This window comes from Macrobrachium rosenbergii, chromosome 39, assembly GCF_040412425.1.
Source record: "Macrobrachium rosenbergii isolate ZJJX-2024 chromosome 39, ASM4041242v1, whole genome shotgun sequence".
NCBI classification, from domain to species: Eukaryota; Metazoa; Arthropoda; class Malacostraca; order Decapoda; family Palaemonidae; genus Macrobrachium; species Macrobrachium rosenbergii.
The window spans coordinates 10286790-10313028 of NC_089779.1; the positions used below are offsets into that span (position 1 = coordinate 10286790).

Sequence of the window (26239 nt, forward strand, 5' to 3'; positions counted from 1 at the left end):
GGGGGTGCGGATGCAGTGTTGGATGGGTGAAGATGGCTACGTAGACATGACTTGTTAGAGCTTGTTTGGCTTTGTGTTTATATGTTTATGATATAGTAATTCACATTTAGAAAAACGTTAATTACAAGTAATTTTGCAAGAAAAATATAGCGATTCATAGCTGTTCAGAATGGGAAAAAAATTAAAAGAAAAATTTTTAAAACACGCTTTTATTAAAATGCACTAAAAAGTGATAAATAAATCTTTTGAGACACACCAGGATTTCCTTACAATTAATCATGTCTACAAAAATAAAAGCGTGGGCGCCAAACATGGATAGAAGCGCTGCAATAAAAGAAATATATTTTTTTCATTTCTTGTAGCATTTCCTTCCATGTTTGGCGCCCATGTATTTATTTTTGTAGACAAGATTAATTGTAAGAAAATCCTGGTGTGTCTCAAAAGATTTATTCTTTACTTTTTAGTGCATTTTAATAAAAGTGTGTTTTAACTTTTTTTTTTTTTCATTTTATACTTTTTAGTTTTGACAGAAACTGTAACCAATTTATGATTGTAGCTAACGAAATTGATATCCTGTCGAGCCAAAGGTGGTTTGAAAAATCCGAAGAGTTATTTACCGAGTCAGAGAAGTTGTGAAAAATCCAGAGAGTTTCATACAAATCCTGAGAGACTGGGAGAGGTCACTGTAGGGTCACTAGAGGTCACTGCTGACCTACTGATCATGTAAGGTTGTATTGTCACCGGGATTGAGTAACCATGCAAAATTTCAAGTCCACCGGACAAAGGAGACAAGTCGAAAATTGAGTTACAAGATTTGAAGACAGATAGACATACAGAAGTCAAGTTAAATAAAAGCATGTAATCATGGATAAAGGTAGTTTTGATTACCCTTGCGAGTAAGAGAGCCATTACCTGTATCGACACTGCAGTTCATTTCTGGTAGTTGAGATGTTTCATACCACGTTGTTGGTGTTGTTGGTACAATCGTGTCACAGTCACCTGAAACGGTTGTCGTTGACGATTGAATTTATTCATAATAACTAGTACTCAAAATATATTTGTGCATAAAGTGTTATTACGTGTTGATACGTTTGCCATAATGTACAGTAACTAGAATATATATCACGAAGTGTTCAAGGAAATTGCAAAAAATTAGATCATGACCAATAATTTACATAAAAAAACACGTGTAGGCAGTTAGCTATCTCCAAAAATTATCAAAATTAAGCTTTCTGGTTTTAACATCTAGATAAAAACTTTCTCTCTAACTGCGAGTGAAGATTATAAAATCTATATATTAATAGTCCTATGATAGATACGAGAAACAGATTTTTGCAGCTAAATTCACTGTCCTAAACACTATTTCGATACAAAGACCCTCTGCTAAGGCTATGAATCCTCATTTTTATTGTTTTAGGTTTATGTATTTAAATGTTCATTCATATCGGAAGTGAACCTTTATTTGTTGCCTGAGGTAAGGCGATGCAGATATAAAGAGGTGTCTGTAGTCATGTATGTATATCCATTGTAAGGAAACTTAGCAGAAGGGCTGGTACAGATATTTGGGATGAGATTAATATCCCTTAGATAGTGGAAAGCATGCATAACATTTCTGTCAAGTGGCTGTCATTATCAATGAATATTATGTACCAATATTTCATTTTCAATTTAATCATGAATCGTTCAAGTTTAATTTTAAATTGAAAACTTTAGAAACAGAATTACCTGCTATAGCCTCAAATTGAAGCATGAATCCCTGTAACGTTACAATGAAATCGCTGTTGAAAGTCACCCTAACCGTGTTACTACGGCTTCTGACAGGCTGTGGAATGCTACTGCCACAAATCCTTCCGCTGGAAGAGACATTGATTTAGAAGATTATTTTCCTTTAAACAGTTAGTTATCTCATATTCTTTATGCACTGAACTTTATTAAAATTAGTAAAATTATTAGGTTCTTCATTGAGATTTTAAATGATAGCAGGGATTATCTTCTGCAAAAGTGAATTCCGGGAAAGAAGTGCAATAGAATTAAAGAAGAAAAGTTCAGAAAATAAGACCCCATTATAAGCATGAAGGGTCTTTAAAGAAGCTGCAGTAATCATCCATGATAATAACAAGTATTGTTCTTTTTCAATACCCACATATCAGTAAGCACTTCTGCTTAAATTGAATTAATCTCTGTTGTTTATCTTTAATTATTAAGGATATTTAACGATAATATAAATCTATACTTACGTCAAGCTCTCTCCAGTTTCATACTCAGAAATATCAACGTAGTCATAGGGACACCAAGGACTTGGACCCTCTAAATCGAAGTACTCCCACGTGAATTGAATTACCAGTCCCTCGGGAACCTCGATCTCCCAGACACAATATTCGTTAATGTTGTAGCTTCCCCCAATAGATCCTATCCCGATTTCACCCGAGTACGCCACTATTCGACCTGATGGAAGAGATTTTTGGTATGATGGCAATAGTTCTTGGATAGATGACCATTAGGAATACTTTTAATTGTATCTGTTTATCCATCTTCCTTTTCATTTGCTCTAGGTTAACCGAAATTCTTGGCCAGAGTTGGTTTGAGACATGATGTTTACAAGCATAAGGTGTTATGTAGTAAAGTGTTATTTCCACAAATCAACGCTAAATTATGACTTTTACAAATAAATTTTGTCTAGTGTTTTAATTTCTTGTCATCTCTGGAGCTTCTATATGTTTCCTTCCTTTATAGAAGCATTGCAGGGAAGCAGTCGAGTATTCTTTGTGACAACTTGATAAGTGATGTCTTGTATTAAATGAGGAAACTCGTGATAAATGTGATAACAGAGGAAAATTAAGGGAGTTTCGGTATTGAGGTGAGGTTGGACCAAAGGTGTTATGTAAAAATTTATTAATTTCTTAACAGTTTTAGTGGAAAATGATTTCGAAATGAGTTTACTGTAACAGAAATATGACTGAAATTCCAGTTGATGGGAATTCAGTCTTTTAACGCCAGTGTGGATCATCTTCAAATTCTTCACACTATATAAGTTATATGATTAATATTTCGAATCTCAATAGGATTTGGGTAAAGTCCTTCCGTAGAAACTCAGTTATGTTCATCATGAAGACCTCTTCACTAATTTACTTAATAAACAGTTTACGTTGCTGCAAGATTTTATGGTGGTTTTCTAAGGTTCCCAATCGGAGTTAGTTGTGAAGCACCAAACTGTTTTAAATTCATGAAACGCCCACATTTTCAAGATACAATCGTAAGAAGTATTCAGAATCGTTATAGTAGCGTATTATTTCATTCTGTCACAGACGAGAAATAACATGAACTAAACTAGAACTGAATAAATGATGTAAATGCTCCATGTTGCATAAAGTTTTCACATTGGACAGTTAAGAATTTTGATGCTCCAACGTAAAATATATCACAACGTGGTAAGGTGACTATTTGTATTCATTGTGCTAATGACAGGAGGAACATTGCTAAAGTGGTAGTTTTGTATTGCAAGGGGTACCGGTTATGGCTGTTCTTTTTCCTGCAGGTTAAAGTCTTCGCCTTTATGTCATTAACTTTATTTTTTCGCTGTTATTATATCGTATTTTAGGATTATTTTTCTGTCATCTGCTTCCAGTCATCGAAAGGCGCCTGTATTCCCATTTAAGTTTTGTTCCCTGGTTTCCATGCAGGTTACGGCGTCATTTGAAATATTTTTATGAGTAAGTGAGCATGAGATTGTGGAGATGCAAAAAGAAAGATTTAATTTACTTTTAGAAAGATGATTGGAGAGAAAAGATATTAAGTTTATCTTATTTTATGAGAAAATGGAAAAATGAACAGAGAAACCATTATAGGCTAAGTAGTATGGACATCACAGTTTTTGCAATATTACAGTGGTATATAAAGGGAAACAGAAACATTAATTAAAAGTGATTTTTCAAGAAAATTTTACATAAAACGGGGACATGAAGTTGTTTGGAATGCAAGTAAAAAATTCAGGAATAAAGGTGATTCTGATTACCATGGAAAATCATCTGAACTACCTTTATTCCAGCAATTACCTGTATCGACACTGCAGTTCATGGGTGGCAGTTGAGTTGTTTCAATCCACTCCGTTGTTGGCATCTCTGTTGGCACAATTATTACGTGTTGGCACAGTTATTACGTATTGATTTGAAACGGTTGTCGTTGTCAGTAGAATTGGTTCATAATAACATGCATTTAGAACAAATTATTTTGTTCATATGTTAGCCTCTCTGGTTAGACACATTTGCTGTAGCGTAGCTAGTATATATATCTGTTCTGTTAAATATAACTTAAAAAAACTACGATTAGAACGAGTCATTTCTGTAGATAAACACATGTGCGCACAAGGTTATCTCTAAATATGATTATGCTTTCTTGTTTTAATGTTTAGGGAAGACCCGACTTTCCAACAACTAGAGAAGATTTTAAAGCATTTAGATGGATGTTATGTGATTTATTTTACACCTATTTGCATAGTGCTAAATTAATAGGCGTATGATAAATATAAGAAACTGATATTCGCCACAAAAGATACTGTTCATTGTGAACTTAGTGGGCCGTCTACTAAACTATGTGTCCTTATTTGTATTGTTACTTGTTTATATATTTATTTGTGCATTCATTTTGGAAGTCAACATTAGTTTGTTCTGTTGCCGTTGTCTGAGGTAAGCAGCTTCATACATGATGGGAGATGCCTGTAGTCATGGGTTTATGTCTGTTATTACCCCACTTCTGTAATAGAGGGGCTGGTGTTGTGTAGAACGAAACTGATATCCCTTAGGTAGCATTTCTGTTAACTGGCTGTCATTATCACTGCATATAATGTAATTAATATATATTTTCATTTTAGCCATGAGGAATTCATGTTTAGTTTTATGGTGAAAACATGAAATAGAATTACCTGATACAGCCTCATAATGAAGTCTGAATCCCTGTAGCGTTACAGAATAATCGCTGTTGAAAGTCACCCTAACGAAATTACTACGGCTTCTTACAGACTGTGGAATACTGCTGCCACAAATCCTTCCACTGGAAGAGACATTGAAATTTCAGATTATTTCCTTTTAAACAATTAGTTATCTCAAATTCTCTGAGCACAGACCTTTATTTGATCCAGTACAAGTATTGTGTTGTCCAGTGAGATTTTTCTTGAAGACTGATATTGATCTGCTAAGAAGTGAATTTTTGGAAAAGTAAGAACAATAGAGATATAGGAAGCAGAGTGCTAAGAGTAAAGCCCCAATTATGAGCATGAGGGTCATTATAGGAAATGAGGTAATCATCAATGCTAATTACATGAAGGGGTTAGAATGCTTACGCAATGAGCACATTTTCTGAAATTAATAAAGTACCTTCCATCTTAGTTGTTTACTTTTAATAATTAAATCCATTTTGTGGATTTTTGATGAGTTCTCTTGGTTGCTGATTTTTGTATGGAACTTCATCTACTGTAGGAGTTTGCTCTCCATTATTTCTCGGCAGTTGTTTCTTATACAAGAAAACATGTCACCATGAAGAGTGGTTTATGTAAAAGAATGTTGGCAGTTGAAGAGACAGATTGGTGGCTCAGCTTTGTAGACTGTAGGCCTTAAATCATATTTAAAAAATTCAGTGTACCAGATCTGCAAAAATTCCTGCGAGTTTTAAACCCACCGGCAAGATCATTGTACAAGGAACTATTTGCAATCTTTTAATGGTAGAGTTTTCTACGCCAGATGTTAATAGATTAAAGTACCACAATCCTTTCAATGCCATAGCATTTTTCTTTGTTTATGCAGTTATTTTGAATATCTACATATACATATATATATATGTGTGTGTGTGTGTTTATTCTTGAAGGCCATAAAAATAACTAATGGATTTTTTTGTAAATGATTTCCTCTCCCATTTTTATAATAATGGCCGGTAATCTTTGTAAAGCAATCCTTTCTAATTCCAAATCCATTTTCATTATCTAGGCAATTTCGTCCCTCGTAATAGAGGGACCAGTAATATTATCAGTTATGATTATGCAGATATTTTTGACAATTCAGAACTAAGAGAAAAATGTTCTGTTAAATTTATCAAAAGCATAAGACATGTTAGGCATAAGCATTACAACAGAATTAATTTAATCCGTGATTTAGGATTAGAAAAACAATAGGGAAGGAACACATCTCAGGAGGGTCCTACTAGCAACTTTTTTTAAAAATTCTTAGTTCCATCTTACTAGTTGTCATCTACTGTTATATCCTTACCCTAGCTCAGAATTAGTCAACTTTCTCTTGCCGATATTTTGAAACTTGGCTAGTTTCTGGAGTTTTTCTTCGCTCTCCTTTATTAATGCTGTATTATTAACACACCTTTGTGCTCTGATTATCCTTAGTTTAAAAAACTTTATACTTTGTTACTTCTCGATAGTGTGCGGTTTTAGTTTTCTGTAAAAGAAAACTACTGAGATGACTTCGACTATCCGTCCGCACTTTTTCTGTCCACCCATAGATCTTAAAAACTATTGAGGCTAGAGGGCTGCAAATTGGTATGTTGATCATCCACCCTCCAATCATCAAACATACCAAATTTCAGCCATCTAGCCTCAGTAGTTGTTATTTTATTTTAAGGTTAAAGTTAGCCTGCATCGTGCGTCTGGCATCATCCGCCGACACATCTGCACTTCACCGCATCTGGGGAGCAACTGAGCACTGCCCGGTCGTGGTTGAGAGTTTCATGCAGCATTATACACTGTACAGAAAACTCGATTGCTCCGAAGAAACTTCGGCACATTCTTTACTTGTTTTATTTCTGAAACTACACTGAGTATAGGGGTTAAGTTAAGGTTCTCATCATGTGAGGAGGTTCAGAAAGTCGTATTTACATTTTTGGTTTTTTCGTATTTGCATTTCTCTGTTACCCTCTCTGTTAATTAATTTTTTATTTCTGTACTCATTTTTTTGCCTCACTTTCAGTAAGTGGGATATTGGGCTTGTAGCATTCTTGTCAACCTGCGTTGCAACATCACTCATAAAAACGATAAAAAAATAATATTCACGTATGCTTACGTCAAACTCTTTCCTGTTCCGTACTCGGCAATGTCAACATAGTCATAAGGACACCAAGGACTTGGACCTTCTACATCGAAGTACTCCCAGGTGAATTGAATTACCAGTCCCTCGGGCACCTGGATCTCCCAGACACAATCTTCGTAATCGTTGTAGCTTCCTCCAATAGATCCTATCCCGATTTCACCTGAGGGCGCCACTATTCGACCTGGTGGAAGTTATTTGGTTGTGATAATGCTTATTAGATAGAGAAGTATTAGGATTACTCTTAATTATGTCTGTTTATCCATTCTTCTTATCATTTGTTTCAAGTTAGCCAGAATTGTTTGACCGGAGAGCGTTTCAGATACGGCGTTTACAAGCTTGAGGTATAGTATAATAGTATGGTCCACAAATCCAAAATAAATTGTAACTTATAGATTTTTTGTAGAATATTACTTTCTTTTCATGTTTGTAGTTTCAAAGCGTTTGTTTTCTGTCAGAGGCACTGCAAGCAAGCACCCAACTTTTCTGTGTGACATCTTCTTAAGTGATATCTTTTATCACAAAGAGGGAATTTAAAAGAGCTGGGATCACAGAAGAGAACTAAGAGAGACCAAAGTTGATATCTGATGAATTACCAGTATCCTAAAAATTGTAGTGAAATATTACTTGAAATGAGCTTTATTGTAACTGAGAAATATCACTTACAACCCAGTTGGTGGGAGTCAACCGTTTAAATGCTAATCATGAATCATCTTCAAATTTATCAGAATATTTACTTATATAATCAACATTTCGACTCTCAGTAGGGTTCCGAAAAAGTTTTCCTAAAAGAAGCAGTTATGTTTATCAGGAAAAGTACGCGACTGTTTTGTTAAAGAGAAAATTTATACTGCAGAAAGGTTTGCAGGTTGTTTACATGTTTCCCTACAAAGGAGGTTTGTTGTTTGGTACCAGAATGTTCAGTGTCCTGAAACATGCACAAATGTTGCAGATACAATTTGATTAGGTGTTCAGAATTTTTGTAATGTATTATTGCCTTTAAACACTGTGAAAAATAGCATTGGGCAAGAAGAACTGAAATAGAGTGAATAAGTATCGTGTGATGTTATTGCTTATCTATGAATGAGATAAGTTTAATTGTAGGCTTCAGGCTAAAGTACATCGTTGCATTTCGATGTGCCAAAGGCTGTTATTCAGCATAAACGTTGCTAAGTTAAAGTTTTGATTTATAGTGTACTTGTTTATGGCTTTATTTTTTTCTTTTTTCAACTTAATGTGTTTCCTGTATCTTTGTACATGTGTGTCTTTCGCTATGTTTCTAGCGTCATCTGTAGTTATTTTTCTGTCGTCTGCTTCTATCAAACAATTTCTGTAGTGAAACCCTCTGTTCCTCAGTTTCATCGAAAGTTGTTTGTGTTCAAATTTAAGCTTTGTTGCTGGTTTCATGGCAGGTAATGGCGTGGTTGGAAATATTTCTAGGAAGAAATATATATTAGTATGCTAATGTGAAGGTGCCATATGAGGACTATGTTTATATTTTTAAAAGTTGAGAAGACATATTTGATTTTGTAATTTTATGACAAAAAGAAAAAAGAAATCAGTATACACTAAGTCCCATGGAATTCACACAACTCTCCATTTTTTTATGTAATGGGAAACAATAGTTGTAATCATAAGCGATTTTGCGAGAAAAATGTACATAAAATAGAGACGTGTTGAGAATGCAAGTAAAACATTCAGGAATAAAAGTAATTCTTATTACCATGAAAAATAATCTGAACAACCTTGATCCCAGCAGTTACCTGCATTGACGCTGCAGAACATCTGTGGTAGTTGAGTTGTTTCATACACTTCCGGCGCTGTTGGTGCAGTTGTCTCATACTGATCTGAAACGGTTGTCGCTGTCAGTAGGGCTAATTTCAAATAAATTGTAATCATATTTGTTCACACCTGGCCCTTAAAGTCTCGATATGGTGGCCGCAGTGTGGTAGCTTGAATATATCACTTGATCTGTTAAAGATTACTGTTAAAAATTAAGATCACAATGAGTGATTCATAGAGACAATCGTATGTAACGAAGGTGTCACCAAAAATGATTACGCCTTCCTGCTTTATTGTTTAGATAAAACCCAACTCTCCAACTGCTAGTTAAGATTGTAAAACATTTAGACAGATTTTATATCATTTACTTTACACTCTTATTTTGTTCTTCATTTTGGCCGAATGTATTAATTGGTAAAGCTACCAGCATAGATAATGCATAGATTTATAGTCATTTTAATCTAAATTCAACAAAGAGGCTTCTACAAGAAAATACACTACCTTAAATCAACATCAGCTGCAAAAAGTGTTCATTGCACATTTAATGACCCCTAATCGAAAAATATCTGTCGTTGTTTTTCATGTCATCTAATTATGGTTTTATTTATGCCTTCATCTCGAAAGTCTACCTTAGTTTGTTCAGTTGCCGTATTCTAGGGTAAGCAGCTTCATATATGATGAGAGTTACTCTAATCATGGATTTATATCTGTTGTAACCCGTCTTTCTGTAGTAGAGGGGCTGGTGTTGTTTGGAGTGAAATTGACATCCCCTGGCTAGCTTGCTTACCAAGGCTGTCATTATCGTTGCATGTAATTTAGTTAATATACATTTGCGGTTGAAGCTATGCAACATTCATGTTTAGTTGCGGGCTGAAAACCTAGAAATGGAATTACCTGAGATAGCCTCGAACTGAAGGCTGAATCCCTGTAACGTTACAGAATAATCGCTCCTGAAAGTCACCCTGACCATGTTACTATGGCTCCTAACAGACTGTGGAATGCTGCTGCCGCAAATCACTCCGCTGGAAGAGACATTGATATCGCCGATTATTTTTCAGTTTTCTTGGACAGTTATTTCATATTGTTTTCCACACAGATCTTCATTAAATCCAGTAAAAGGATTGTGTTGTCTAGTAAGATTTTTCACGATGAGTAATATTGATCTGTTGAGTAAATTTTAGGAAAAGTAAATACAATAAAAAAAAAAATGCTAAGAATAAAGACCTTCATTATAAGCATACAGGGCCATTACTGAAGATGCAGTAATCATTCACGGTAATTACATAAAGCATCCTTTTATAAGGAATCATTCGTAATTGTTCCACATGAGAACTTTTTACACGAGAAGTTATTGAATTAACGCATTACAATTCTTTCAGTGTCACAACATTCTTCGTCGTTTGTACAATCATTTTCAGTATCTACTAATATATATATATATATATATATATATATATATATATATATATATATATATATATATATATATATATATACCTACTACTTGTGTTAGGCGTCTATGAGACGGGACGGTTTAGATTCCAGATTCTTAGATTTACGAAGAACAATTTACCAAGTGCTAGTTTTCAGAGAGAGACATACAGTCTTCTTCATCAGGTACTGATGAACTGAGGAGATAACAGCTGCACTCAGGTTTATGTGTGTTCCTCCCACACATCTGTTGTTTTCGTTTTTCTAATCCCTGGGATGGCCTGCCCGTTGAACTTAAGCGCATCCTACCCATCCCTGTTGTCTTCTTGAAATGCCTTGGTCGTATGCTTAATTCTTGGATGTTCTGGATTGTCCCCTTACTTTCCCGTCTTAATTTATGTTCTTTAAACTCTGGTATATAATTTCAGAAGTGGTCTTGTCCTCAAAATTGTTACTTGTGTTTCCTTCCATCGCATTTTCCTAGCAGCTGATGAGGCTGTTCTCTACAATTACTCTCGATGTTTTATTGGGAAAAAACGGGTTTCATATACACCAATAAGAATAAAACATCGAGGGTGATTGTAGAGAACGCCCTCATCAGTTGCTGTGAAGATGCTATGGAAGGCAACACAGGTAGGCCTAATGATTTTTAGGACAAGATCTCTTCTGAAATTACAGACCCAAGTTTAAAGACAAAATAAACATAAAGATGAACAGTTCAGGTACAATCCAGAGCATTAAAAGATTAAGCATACGACCAACGAGATCGAGAAGACTGCAGGGAAGGGCTGAAGATCAATGGGCAGGTCACCCCTGGATTTCAAAAAGGAAAACAACAGATGTGTGGGAAAACCTCATATATACCCAATGTATAAAGACCTAAATTAAGGAATCTGGAATCTAAACCAGCCGTCTCATTGAAGCCTAACATGAGTAGCAGGAATATATATACACAGTAAAATTGTGTGGATATTTTGTGATTACACACACATGTATATATATATATATATATATATATATATATATATATATATATATATGTGTGTGTGTGTGTGTGTGTGTGTGTGTGTGTGTCTTGGGGTAAGGTTTGCTTTAGCTGTTTCTGTAAAGGAAACCCTTTCTCACTCCAAGTCCGTTTTCATGACGTAAGCCGTTTCGTTTCTCATTATCAGTTATGATTATGCAGATATATTTTTATTTAATTCAGAACTTACTGATCATCAGAAAAATTTTCTGTCAAATTCATTGAAATTTTAAGACAGGTTAGGCATAACCATTCCCGCTGAATTAAAGGAACCCGAAATTTAGTATATATTACAAAAATAGTAGTGGAGGGAACACATCTCAGAAGGGGTTGTCCTACTAGCAAACAGAGAGGAGTAAATGTACCACCAGCAACTATAGTGATGTTCATTGTTCCATCTTACTAGTTTCCATCTACCGCCATATCCTCACTCTAACTCACATTTATCGTCAACTTTCTCTTGCGGACATTTTGAAACCTCGCTAGTTTCTGGAGCTTCTCTTCACTGTCCTTAATCAGTGATGTATCCTCTGGAAGCGTCAACCATCACATGCTTACATCAAGAATCATTTTTTTCTATTCCCTTTGCACTTCTGTTTTCTTGTCTATAACTTCTCGTATAACGTCTGTCTCCCTTTCTCTGAATTGTACTCTTAATCCATCCATAACATTATAACGTATCGATTTTCTTTTCCAACGTCCTATTAGTCATATAGGCTGTTTTGATAAGTAATAATGTACCCCTATGTTTTTTGCAATATGCATGGCTATTATCCTTACTTAAAAACTTAGATTTCTCAAACTTGTTTGTTACCTCTCTGTATTAATTAATTTATTATTTTTGTACTCATAGGCATGCAACATTCTTCTTTACAACATGGGTTGCAGCATCACTTACAGTAATGATAATAATGATATACACATGTACTTACGTCAAGCTCTCTCCAGTTCCGTACTCGGAAATATCAACGTAGTCATAAGGGCACCCAGGACTTGGGCCCTCTAGATTGAAGTACCCCCATGTGAACTGAATTATCAGCCCCTCGGGAACCTGGATTTCCCAGACACAATATTCGTTATTGTTGTAGCTTCCTCCAATAGATCCTATCCCTATTTCACCCGAGGACGCCACTATTCGACCTGATGGCAGAGATTTGGTGTGATGGCAGTAGTTCTTGTATAGATGACTGTTATGATACACCATTAATTATGGCTGTTTATCCATTTCCGTTTTCATTTGTTCTGGGTTAAGCAAAGTTGTTTGGCCAGAGTGCGTTTCTGACATGATGTTCACAAGCATAAGGTGTTATATAACAAAGCGTTATTTCTACAAATCAAAGTTAAACTATGACTTTTACAAGCAAATTTTGTCTGGTATTGTTATTTCTTTTCGTATCTGCAGCTTCTACATGTCTCCTTCCTGTGTAGAAACATTGTAGGGAAGCAGTCAACTTCACTTTTTGACAATTTCGTAAGTGGTATTTTGTAAGAACAAAGGGAAACTTATAATAATTGTGACCATAGATGAACACTGAGGGAATTCCAGTTTTGAAATGAAATGAAGAAAAACCAAAGTTGATAACTCAAGATTGATCAATTTCGTAATAAATGTAAAGATAAATTTGTTTGAAATGAGTTTTACTGCACCACATTCCAGGTGGTGGGAGCCCAGTGTTTAAATGCTAATCATGAATCTGGTTTAAATTAATCGAAATATGGAAGTATATAATTAATATTTCGTATCAATAAAATTTGGAAATAAATTATATTTCAGGAAGATTTTGGGGGGTTTACAATGTGTCCACTTGGATTTAGTTATTAGGTGTTAAAATTATATAAATTCTTGAAACATGTCCAGATTTTTCATATGTGATAGTACAAAATTATCAAAATTGTTGCAACAGTATAATGTTGCATTTTATCACAAAGAGAGATAACATTACAAAAAGAACTGACCTGGAGGTAGGTATCGTTTGATGTTACTGCTTAAAGTTGCACAAAGTGAATAGTTTAGCTACATTCAGCAAATTGGGTTTTTATGCTTCAGTGTATACTGCATCATTGCATGTTACAGCGACTATCAGTATTCTGTTTTCCAACAGTTACTCGGGAGGAATACCAGAATGAAAGTTTTGAGTTGCAGGGTACTAATATATGGTTTTGTTTCTTTACCTTACAAGTTAATGACTTAATCACCTTTAGTCTTTAGCTGTTTTGCAGCTTCTTAAGGACTATTTTCCATCGTCTGGTTTTATTAGAAAATATCTATAGTGACACCGCCTGCTCCCCAGTTTGCATTTGTATTCTTTATTTACATTCATTCTAAAGTTGGCTTTGTTCACATTTAATCTTTGTTGCTGTTTCAGTTCAGATTTTGTAGTCGTTTGAAATATTTCTATGAATGAAAAATATGAGTGTGCGATTGGGAAGGTATTAAGATCACATTTATACTGTATATTTGAAAGGGATAGGAGAGAAGATATATTTTATTTTCTGTTGTTAGGAGAAAAATACTAAGGAGTAAAGCAACATTGCAGACCTCGTAGTATGGACTTCTCAGTCTTTGCAGTATTTGTATGAAATGGGAAACAAAAGCTTTAATTGTAAGCGATAATGCAAGACAAATGTTTACATAGAACAGAGTCATATAGTTATTGAAAATGCAAGAAAAAATCAAGACTAAAAGTAGTAGTTCCGATTACCTTTGAAGTAATCTGAACTACCTTTATTCCAGCAGTTACCTGTATCGACACTGCAGTTCATGGGTGGTAGTTGAGTTGCTGGTGATGTCTCAGTTGGTACAGTTGTTTCATACTGATCTGAAACAGTTGTCGTTGTCAATAGAGTTAATTCATAATAACATGCATTTTGTTTATGTGTGTGCCTTTATGTTTAGACCCATTTGCCTTATTGTAGTAGCTTGAATATGACATTTATTTGCTTACAGTAACTACTAAAAAATAATATTACGACTAATCATTCATGTGGACAAACGCAAGGCCAAGAGAGACAAAGTCTACCCAGTTGGGCGGAGCCGCCTCCCACCTGGGGTAACTGCGTAGGCGATGACGTATCTCAGAGGTACCTGCTCATTATGGCAATCCACCTGCTGACGCAATAAGCAGGTAGACAAAGCTCCGCCTACATGGGGGATCTTGGGGGGAAGTGAGGAGACCTTGTCTCTCTTGCCCTTGGACAAACGTATGTAACAAGACTGCCACCAAAAATGATTACGCTTTCCTTTTTTTATCGTTTACGTAAAACCCAACTCTCCGACTACTAGTGAAGATGGTAAAACTTTTGGATCGATGTTATATTATTTTACACTGTCTTATTTTATTATTCATCGTAGCCGAATATATTTAATCGAAAAAGCTATGAGCATGGACTGCACATAGATCTGTATATATCGTCTTAATATAAATTAAAGAGAGACTTCTGCAACAAAATACACAATCTGAAATAAACATTAGCTGCAAAAAAGTGTTCATTACACAATTAGCGACCCCTCTACGAAGACTGCGCGTCGTTATTGTTATTGTTATTTGTTTATGGTTGTATTTATTCATTTGTATCAAAATTCAATAGCCTGTGCATTGCTTGATTGTTGTGAAATCTTTTCATATCTTATTTTATAGAATTGTTGCTTAATTACAGAATTCTAAGTGTCTCGGCATCCACATGTCTTAGTCCCAATCCCAAATATTACATTTTTCTAAATTACGGGGTTCATGATTAGCATTTCAGCGGAATGAGGGCATTGCTTCACCCTCAGATAAAGTTAAATGGAAGCAGTTATCAACTTTATTTCAGTAGTCAGTTTTGCTCCAACGCTCTGACCTCATTCTCGGGACGTTGCAGTCTGTCTTAGGTTCTTTCTCTACACACACACACACACTTTTTTTCCATGCACAATTATACATAGCTTTATATTGATACCTTGTGAAATTAATAAAAAAAAAAAAGCACACACTTGAGTCTCATTTTTATCTACCTACTCAAGTCAGGTGGTGTCATGTGTGGGTTTGAGTGATTTTGATAGAAATGTAGTGACAAACCTCTCGTGATACTGAGGTCAGGTTCGTGTATTTGAGAGTGATTGCACAAAACCAGGACACATATTGGCGAAAACTTTCCTAAGAGAAGTGAAAGAGGCATTCAGACTGGAGGTATCCTCTTTGCATAAGAAAAAGTGTCAGTCTCAATGTTATTATAAATAAAATCGGTGAGATGCTGCTCATGGAAAGATTTCAAGATGATGTTGGCTAAATTTCAGTTAAGGAAAGAACAGAAGCAGATCAGCACCAGTGATATCTCCTAAAGAAATGTTAGACCGAATTATAATGAAAGTTGATAGTTTTGCACTTGGTGATGGTGACAGACTCCCAGAGAAGGACAAATTAACAATGTACTGGTGTTATTTAGAAATATTGCCAGACCATGTATACAGGCTTTTTATACGATGTGAGCACGTCGTTGCAAGAACTAATAGAACACGTCCAAAGGCTAGTTGTCAGAATTGGTGAGGAAAAAGGAAGAATTAGCCCAGGTGACATCCAAGCTCAACTCATTACTGTGCAACAACCAGCATCAGAAGTGTGGACATATGGGAGAGCTGAAGTAAGCAGGAGGCACAGACTATCCTTCCCTCTCTGTGCCCCCTGGCAAAGTGGGTGTATTGTTAGTCTAGACACAGGTAGGACAAAAAAAGACGCACTCTTCTTGAGGCAATGAGAGCAAGAAGATGCTGACCCTCTCCACCCCTGGATAACACCTGCTACGTTCAAAGCAGTGGGCATCATAGTAAATTAAGGTAGGATCCAGAACAATTGTTCAAAATACCTTTTTATTGTGATTTCCTTGGGAATCGAGGGCATTCAGTAAATTCTGGGATTTGTCTTCATTTAAGCCTTTGGGGTGAATATCCAAAGCCAAGCTAGACTTATAAAAGTCTTTCTCAGCAGTAAGGGGATCCCCATGAGACAATACATGGGAGAGCTTATGAGCAATACAGTAAGTCTGAACACAAAATAATCAGAGTGCAATTCCAGCCACCCCTGAGAGAGGTGAGTTAGTCCTTGCAAGGACAACAGTGAGTTTGCTTGTTACACCTTATAAACCTCTGACCGAAAGAACACTATGGATTGTCAAGCCCTATGGTAGGTGGCAGATTAACTCCCAGAAGGGGTCACATGCAACAAATAGTGTAATACAGTTTGAATGAAATTCCATTAGGGATGAGAAGTGCTCACTAGCACAGACCCTGGCAGCTGTCACCCTTCCTAACTGCCTGAAGGGACATGTGAGAGAGTTGCTAATGCAGCCTTGCAGGTGCATCCCAGTTGAGTACCAAGAGGGAGTAGAGGAAATTGGAAAAGGCTAAGCTGATATCTTGGCAGTCAGATTTGAGCCCCCAGGGAGGGTTATACAATTCCTGTTTCAGATTGACACGAGACCACTCCCTATTTGTGCAGGCCTTACTGTATCCCTGTGTGTTACCAAGGGGAGGTAGCGAGTGGTATCAAGAAATTTATCCAGGATAGTGAGTCCACTTGGGTATCATCGACTGTTGTGGTAAGGAAAAAAGATGGCTCACTATGACTGTGTAGATAATAAAAGAATGAAATTTCAAAGGATAATTCCTATCCACTACCCGTGATTGAGGAATTACTTTTCAGTCTGTGAAAGTAAGTTTTTCTTATCACTAGATTTGAAGGCCAGATATCACAAAATTACTGTTCACGAGGACAGTAGAGATTGTGGATGATCAGTTATATGAATATTGGCATCTCCTCTTTGGATTTGAAAGTGCATCTGGTCTTTTTCCTGAGTAATAATGTCAGTCTTGTCATCAGTCGTTGGGGACTGGGTGCTCATCTATTTTGATGATATTGTAGTCACAGGCAGACTGGCAAAAGAGCATAAAATGAAGTTGATTAAAGTACTAGCAGCATTCAAGTGCAATGGGATGAATCTCAGTTTGCAAAAGTGTCAGTTTTTTTCAGAGAGATAGAGTTCCTTGGCCACATAGTAATCCCTGAGTGAAATTAGGCCTTTTTCAGGTAAAACAGAAGCCATTCAGACTTCCCCACACCTACCCTGTATGGAGGCAGTGCCATTAGTGCACCTCATGTAGGCATTTGCTAAGGTTCCTTGCAGCGTCCCTTCGGCCCTTAGCAGCAGCCTCTTTCATTCCTTTTACTGTACCTCCATTCATATTCTCTTTCTTCCATCTTATTTTCCACCCTCTCCTAACAATTCATTCATAGTGCAACTGCAAGGTTTTCCTCCTGTTACACTTTTCAAACCTTTTTTATCGTCAATTTCCGTTTCAGCACTGAATGACCGCATAGGTCCCAGTTCTTGGCCTTTGGCCTAAATTCTCTATTCTATTCTATTCTGTTCTATTGCCACTCCTAACCACGGGGAATTAAGAGTAGGTTTCCCAGTGGGTTCATCCGATCATTACTTGATTAAGGTTAGTGTGGAGATGGATCAGGCTATTTCTGATGTTAGTTTTTCATGAAATGTACACTTGAAATCCTAGGGCAATTGGAATGGTATGCACCATGATCATATTGAGGTCAGGTGGAGCGATATTTATAGAATTCTGAATGTTTAAATGATCACCTCAAGACTATTATCAAGGGGAGAATTCCTTAAAAAGTCCTCAACTGGACATTTTTGTGGTATAATTTCATTGAGCTTAAAGAGTTTATAATGAGGGAGTGAACGAGATCTTGCTCTCCAGTGGTGATGACTGCAAGTGGTGATCTACCCTCAAGTCATCGTTCTGTGAGTTAATTCAAGCATGCCCCCCCATATAGGAGCAGAAATGTGGTGAGCCCTTGTGTTGGCTCAGTCATGCTTTCCAGGGCCCAATTTGTGTTCAGTGGTCTGAGAAGTCAAAACTTTGTTTTTGGGTCTTGACAGTTATGGCAGCATAGACCCTAATGGGATCTGTCCCATCTTTTTTTAAGAAAACAACTTATTTCATTGCTCCTAAGATTACTACTACTGTTCTAAGAAGATTAGTTGGACTTGTAAGTTTTCCTGCTGTTTGGAGGAAGGCCAACATAGCTGCATTACTTAAGGGACTAAGCCAGTCATGATGCCCCTCTTACTTAAAGTTTTTGAGAAGTTGCTCTCTAAGAGTCTTTGTATGTTTCTTGAAGGTAATAACCTGCTGCCATCATTTAAATTTTGGTCTTTGTAAAGACCTTTGTATTTGTGATGCACTCTTATCAGTATCTACAATCTTGCACAGTGCTCTTGATGAAGGGGCAGAGGCATGTATGGTCGGTATAGTAGCTTTAGTAATGTCATTTCAGATGTTCATCAAGGTAATGTCCTTGGACCTTTACTATTTATTATCTTTACTAGTGACGTGTGGCAAGGTCTGGAGAACAAACTGATTGCATACACCAGTGATGCTACTTTTCTAGCTGTTGTTCCTTCTCCTTGCCAGAGGTCTGTTACATTCAAGAAATACAAATTATAATATTGAGTGGAAAACTTAGTGCTGATTTGACAGAACCCAAACAATTTTTGGCACTTCATGCCAGACTACAAAATTTAGTGACATTAGTTTACCCACTAACAAAAAATACCTGGGCGTCTATTATAATCAGTCCTTCCATTCGCTGAAATGTGAATTCCTTGGACTGACTGCCAAAATTCCCTGATTTTCCTTATATTACCTAAACAGCCAATTAATTTTCCTTGATTCCTTCCTTGATTAAATTAGTCATTCTTATTAGGAAAAAATATAGAAGCACAGAATGCTGACAAATTTTGAATACTTTTTTGAGAGATGAAATGTCACATAAGAGTAGGAAATGAAGACAACACCTTCTTCAGGATATTCACTCTCAGAAATGGTAATATATGGCTTCTCTTGTTTAATTTCGGGGAAAAAAACATTAAAAACTAACATTAAATTATTCTTTTCCGTTAATTTTTTCTCAGAAATAATAGTATATGACCTTTCAGTATGGTTATTTTCAGCACACAAAACTTTTACATTGCACATAAAATAGCACAGCTTTCCCAGCCACCCTCTTTCTTCAACCACGATTTGAAGGCAGGATTTGCCAACCATATTTTTAAAAACGTTTGCTCAAATTTCATTTTCTCTTAATGTTTTGCACTTTTCCATGTTGCTCTTTATCCATTATCATAATCATTCTCCCTATTTGTTGCCATCTGAAAAAAAAACAATCCGATAAATTTTTCACCCTAATAGCCAAAAGATTCAGATTTTATCAATAGTAATCATGGCTGCTTCTTTGTGCTTGGGATTACCATGTGCTTTAGTCGAACGGCCTTTGCCTTTATGAACCTCGATATTCTTATTGATAACCGTTATTGGTTATGCATTACAAAGAATAATGAAAAATCATGGACAGAGTATTTCTTACAGCGTACAAATAAGAAAATATATAAAGTAACGTAAATTGACAATTTTTATTATGAATGTACTAGTTTGAAATTCACGTTGATGTGGACTGAAGGATGTGTCTAGCGTTATCATTTTTACCGTTTTTCATCGTTTCACGAAGTTGCAATTATGGCAAATTACCGAGGAATATAAAATGAAAAATGATAATGGAGGGGAATACATTGGGTGTGTGTGTGTGCGCGAGCGCGCGCGTGCTGCATATAGTACAGATATAGAGGGAAGATTCTTAGTGCAATATGGGAAGGACTCTCTCTCCCTCTCCCTCGCTCTCTGACATAATAGCCTCATAGGGAAATTAAAATGCTTTAAAGTATTTGGCAAAAAATTAAAGATAAGGAAAATAAAATTTTAAAAAATCTCTCGTTACCCACCGTTATAGCTCTCCGACCATGACGATGACGATGACGATGACGACAGCGATGACGAAGAAGATGACGATGATAATGCGATAGCTTCAAAATGAAGCCTGAATCCCTGGAAGACTACAGAAACATCACTGCTGAAAGTCACCACAACCACATTACTTCGGCTTCTTACAGGCGGTGGAATCCCGCTGCCACAAATCTTTCCACTGGAAGAGACATTGATATTGCGGAGTTATGTACGATATTTTGTGTATTGTGATTATGTGTAACAGCTACAATAATATTGTTCCTGTTTGAGTGAAGGCAAGCCTGCGCTTCAGTATTGATTCCCGTTTTTCTGTACAGTACTTTTTTCCCGTGAACTGTTAGTTTGCAGAAGAAAAAGGAATTAACTATTAAAATAGGACATCTTACGGGATAATGTTATAAATAATATATATATATATATATATATATATATATATATATATATATATATATATATATATATATATATATATATATATATATATATATATCTCCATTATCGCTGGCACGTCTTTATTGCTTATTCTTATCTGTTGTCAAATTATATATATATATATATATATATATATATATATATATATATATATATATATATATATATACATATATACACACATCCATTATCTTTTGCATGTCTTTAAGCAAGATATGCACTAATTCCACTTTGGAATTTATTCAAATACCCGTGATCATCCTTTTTAGTTGAAAAGATTTTAATTTAGTTGCTTTTTGTTTTGTAATTTATTATATTTCAACCAATTGTCAGGTTGGGGCTTCCCTTCTTTTTAATTTTGTATTTTAATATTTTTTACTTGAAATATACACATTCACTTACGTCAAGCTCTCTCCGGTTGCATATTCCGAAATGTCAACGTAATCATAGGGGCATAAAGGACTTGGACCCTCTAGATCGAAGTACTCCCACGTGATTTGAATTACCAGTCCCTCGGGAACCTCGATCTCCCAGACGCAATATTCATAATCGTTGTAACTTCCTCCAATAGATCCTATCCCGATTTCACCTGAGGACGCCACTACTCGACCTGAATGAAGAGGTTTAGTTTGGTGATGACGGTTCTTGGTTAGAAGACCATTAAGAGTGTTCTTAAAATGTGTCACTATATCATGTGTGTTTTTATTTTATCATAATTAAAATCTTTTTACCAGAGAGCGCATTTCAGATTTGATGTTTACAACCTTGAGGTATTGTGTAGTAAAGCTTAATTATGAATTTTATATTGTTTTTGTACGTATATTATTTTCTCGTTTCATCATTGTAGGTTGTATGAGTTTCCTTTTTAAAAAGAAAACATTGCTGGCAAATACTCAATTCTCATATTGAAAATTTCCAAAATAATTAACTTTTATTAAACAAATGAACTTATAAGAACTTAGATTACAAACGAAAGCTAAAGAAATTCCAGCCCTTAGTTAACAGGAATAGGTACCATTTCAGTTCCCAAAGAGTGTTTGTGAAAAGTTTGGCTGAAATTGGTTTAATGAAACACAAGGGATTTAAAGTCATGAAACAATGCAGGAGGATTTAAAAGAGAATTTTGTAAAGTTTTCAGAATCGGTATTAATGTATTATTGCATTTTTAAGGCTGAGATATATAGCATTAAACAAAAAGAACTGAACAAGTATCGTGCGATCCTACTGCTAAATGTTGCATGAAATGAATATTACAGGTGCTTTAGACAAAAAAGGGACTTTGAGGCTTCAGTGGAAAACACATCGCTTCTTGTTATTGTAACGAACATTTTTCATTGTGTCAAAGTCAGAGCTTCAGGCTGAAGCTTGCTGAGTGATAGTTTTGTATTGCAAAGTACAATTTATTTATTTAAACCTGTGTTCAGGTTATTTTAGAATATTTGTACGACATGGGACGATGTGATGAAGTCGGCTAGATATTCATATGATGGTGATAAAAATCATATTTCTCATGACTGCTTATGATAGTAGCATATTAGTTATGCGAAACCTGACGCGTTAGTAAACAAGGAAATAGAAGCGTTTCATGGAAAACGGGTTGCTTAGTTTCACAGGCCAATTTATGCTTTTTTCTTCCATCAGGTTATACTTTCTTTCATCAGGTTATACTTTCTTTAGAGGGAACTGTGTTCCTCAGTTTCATATTTTATTCTTCTCTGACTTACGAGTACATCAAAAGTTGGTTGTAATTACATTTATATCGTGATGACGCCTGCCTTAAGGAAGGTTATAACCTCGTTTGAAATATTTTTATTTATTAAGAATACGAATATGCGAATAGAAATTTGCCAAAATGAGGAGTTGATTAATATTTTTGAAAGATGATGAGAGATATGAAATAGAGGACCAACCAATACTGGGACAAAAGGAACAAGTGTTAAAAATTAAAAGAAGGCAAAAGATTCTGTTAGAAGTGACTTTGTAATTCAGTTGCGCATTATAAAAGTGAAGATATTGAGATTGCATAAAAGAAAACTAGGCATAAATGAAGCTCTCGGGATGAAGGAAGTATGACATCAGTTACCTGCGTTGACGCTGCAATCCATCGACTGTCGTTGTTGAGGTTTTTCGTACCATTTCTTTGTTGTTTCTGGCGGGAAAGTGGTTTCGTTGCGGTCCGATGCCTTGGAGTGTTGTTTGTACCATGTTAAAAGATACAATTTGTTAGAAGGTCATTATTTTCACTGCCTTGTGTAATGTTACTACAGAGATGTGAAGGTATGACAAACATGGAAGAAAACTAAACTAAACATAGGCTTGGCCTGAGTTCTTGGCATTTTCAAATACATAACTTCCCAGTATCTACAAAATACTCAGTTTCGACAAGCGATAAATTGTTGTTCACTGACAGTTCCTGGAAATACTGCAGTGCTTTAAAGCAGTTCAAACGCGACGTTTGCATGTCGTATGAAAAACTTGCACAGAAACTAAGTGGATGGCATTTTGAGAATAGTTATTTAATTCATATACATACATCGGAAGTATGTAAACTTAAAGAAGATTACGAGTTTAGACTAAGACTGATTTATTTAATGCTTTACTTTAACATGCCAGAACGTTGTACGCATTGTGACGAATAGGCATAGAGAATCGCATTACCAAACAAACTATTAAAAATTTAAATAACCTGCATTAGACATTGAGAGGTATGTTAATTTATAAACAGGTATCGACGTGCATAAAAAATTATACTGCTACCATACTAAGGCTACTCATAGTCCTCACATGTATAGGAAGTCAACTGGCAGCGATAAATAGTATTATTATTATTATTATTATTATTATTATTATTATTATTATTATTATTATTATTATTATTATTATTATTATTATTATTATTATTCAGAAGATAACCCCCTATTCATATGGAACAAGCCTAAGGCCATTGAGTTGAAATTCAGGCTTCCGAAGAATATGGTGTTCATTTATAAGAAGTTACAGTAGACAATAGGAAATACACAAATAAGATATCAGTTATTAGCAAAGAAGAAAAAGATAAATTGATAAATAAATATATAAAGGATATAAATAAATTACTAAAATACAAGGCGAATTGTGTTAGGATAGTGATGCATTGCATCTATGCTTGTACTTTTAAGGTTCTAATCTCCCAACATTTTCAGGGAGGCTGTTCCACAGTAGAACATAGTGAGGAATAAAAGGCTTTGGAGCTGCTTGACACAGTTACTACACACTGGTGCTGCTGTTTAGCAAATCTGGTTGCTCACGACAGGAAAAAATTGTGATACCGAAAGTTCTCTGTTAGCATACAACTTATAAAAAATTGACAAACAAGAGACCATCCGTCCGTGGTCCAAGTCATAACTGCTTGTTAGGAAATAGAAACCTACCACCACGAACCACTCTGTCTAAGAGGTAAATCTCTGGCAGGAGCAGAAATCCACACTGGAGAACAATATTCCAGTAAAGGAAAGGTAAACGACCTAAAACTGGCTGCATTAATTTTATCACTGTCATAAATATATGAGTCCTTACATGTAATACCTAACTTCTGCACAGCATTTGCTGACATTTTCATTCCCTGTTTTTCAAAAGTAAGATGTTAGTCAAAAGTTACACCGAGTATAGTGAAAGTTTCAGACTCATTCAACTGAGTCCTGTCCACTTGAAGGGAAGGATGGGGTGGATAATGAGTACGAAATGTACTAATCAATATTGTTTTTGTTTTATTAGAGTTCAGCCTCATACCCCACTGACTACACCATTCACTAATCCGCTCCATGTCACGATTGAGACTAAGGCTAGTTTCATTTCTCGTAAGTGGAGGCTACTACACCCACAAGTGTAGCATCATCGGCACACTTAATAATCTTGTTTTTCAGGCCAACAACCATATCATTTTTATCCACTAAAAATAACAACGGACTAAGAACGCTGCCCTGTGGAACTCCTGACACGGTATGTCTTGGTTTGCTAAAGATCCCATCAACAGCAACTCGCTGTTGCTTACCTAAAAGGAAATCTTGAAGTCGTCCCACTCCAAGATTCTGAAGTTTATAAATAAGTGCCTGATGATTTTCTAAATTGAAAGCAGCACTAAAATCTATTTGAAATACTCCACTCAAAACCCCTATCAAGGCTCTCTTGCAAATGGCATGTCAAATCTGAAAGAGCATCACAGTAACCTAACTGCTTCTTGCATGCATACTGACTATTAGCTAACAGTCCCTTGGATTCCACATACTTGTATAGGGCTTAAAAATAAGTCTCTGCAACTTTGGAGAGCACAGAGAGAAATAAATTGACTTGCAGTTACTGCAGTCTGCACATAAGCCACTCTTTGGGACCGGCACTGTATTACTAAGCTTGTGCTCATCAGCAAAGATACAATGTATATAGTCAACTAAACTTGGGAGACAACACACTAGAAACTTTTCAAAAAAACAAAGGGAAGAAACCATCAGGATCTTATCAAGAGTTCTCATCCTTAGAGCGAAAGGTAAATATTGAAAGATTAGGTTCATGATGACAAGTATCAGGGAGAGGGACATCCTCAGCTGATTGCTTAGCTTCAAAAAGCTCACTGAAGCAGTTCAGCCTTTTCCTTAGGGACAGTAACAAATCTACCATCATCTGTATTGGTGGGATGAAAGATGAGCCTGACCCTAAGATAGGAGATACCAATTTGGTCCACCACAGACGAGGCTGAGTAATTTCTGTGAGTTTTCTCTTTAAAGAATTATTGTAATTTCGCTAACCTATACGGTAAAGTCTATTTGCAGCACGGCGAATCTCAATAAAAACAGTGTAGTGTCCATATGAATCATCTCCATGTGTTGAATTTGGCTTGTTTGTCATGATAAACTCATCTACATGTGTCATCAAACCAATGCTGGCCATTTGTCCTGATCTTGATGACCTTTATAGGGGTATACCATACTAAAATAGCCATCACCATTTCATTTAACTTCCTCTTAGGATTTGGATTAAATATAGCATCTGAAATAGTAAGTGCCAGACAAACTTCAATATGTAACTTCAGTTGACTCTAGATTTCACCCGTGCCATTTTTTCAATGGTGGCATTAGGAATATACAGATTGAACAATGATTGGGAGTGCCTATATACTCACAGATCTTGGACTTGGACAGCTGGAAAATCTGTGAATATGAGGTCTAACCTATTACCAAAAATATGCGTGGGTTCCTCAGTTAGCTGGACAAAAGCAGAGAATACACAGAACTCGAGAGCAGACTGACCATGTTGATCAGTGGAATTTGAATGAAGCTACTCACTGTTCTTTGCATTGCAAATCTCCACAAATAGTAAATGAAGCTTTTGATTCCTGTGATTGAGCCATACTAATCCTCTCCAAGAGTCTTCAATATCTGGATTACAGTAAAGAGTAAATATATAAGCATAGATCATCCAGACTTATTATATACAGACGTACCTTGCGCATGTAGGATGTTATGAAGAAAATGAAGTCAGAGCCATCAAACCCTTGGATTAAAAATTAAGTCTTCGACTTACTATTGTTTACATTCCGGATGGATTTCGGGTTTATAAATAGCTGAGAAAGAAAATATCAAGTAAAGAAGAAAGCACACTCCAGAT

The 26239-nt window shown here is 35.8% G+C and overlaps 1 protein-coding gene and 1 long non-coding RNA gene across 3 annotated transcripts in view; one reads left to right on the top strand and one right to left on the bottom strand.

Moving 5' to 3' along the window:
* The window catches only part of LOC136825731 (uncharacterized), a 583078-nt gene that overhangs the window by 529002 nt on the left and 27837 nt on the right, over positions 1-26239 (top strand). The window lies entirely within an intron of this gene.
* Positions 1-26239, bottom strand: part of LOC136825723 (cubilin-like) — a 75747-nt gene that overhangs the window by 31439 nt on the left and 18069 nt on the right. Inside the window, exons 5-17 of the mRNA XM_067082518.1 lie at positions 22686-22785; positions 21005-21212; positions 20149-20348; positions 14058-14135; positions 12249-12456; positions 9756-9883; positions 8843-8926; positions 7056-7263; positions 4919-5046; positions 4053-4118; positions 2238-2445; positions 1726-1853; positions 913-999 (exon numbers count right to left, since the gene is read on the bottom strand). Of these exons, the coding sequence (XP_066938619.1) occupies positions 913-999; positions 1726-1853; positions 2238-2445; positions 4053-4118; positions 4919-5046; positions 7056-7263; positions 8843-8926; positions 9756-9883; positions 12249-12456; positions 14058-14135; positions 20149-20348; positions 21005-21212; positions 22686-22785 (1831 nt within the window). The remainder of the gene's footprint in view (positions 1-912; positions 1000-1725; positions 1854-2237; positions 2446-4052; positions 4119-4918; positions 5047-7055; positions 7264-8842; positions 8927-9755; positions 9884-12248; positions 12457-14057; positions 14136-20148; positions 20349-21004; positions 21213-22685; positions 22786-26239) is intronic.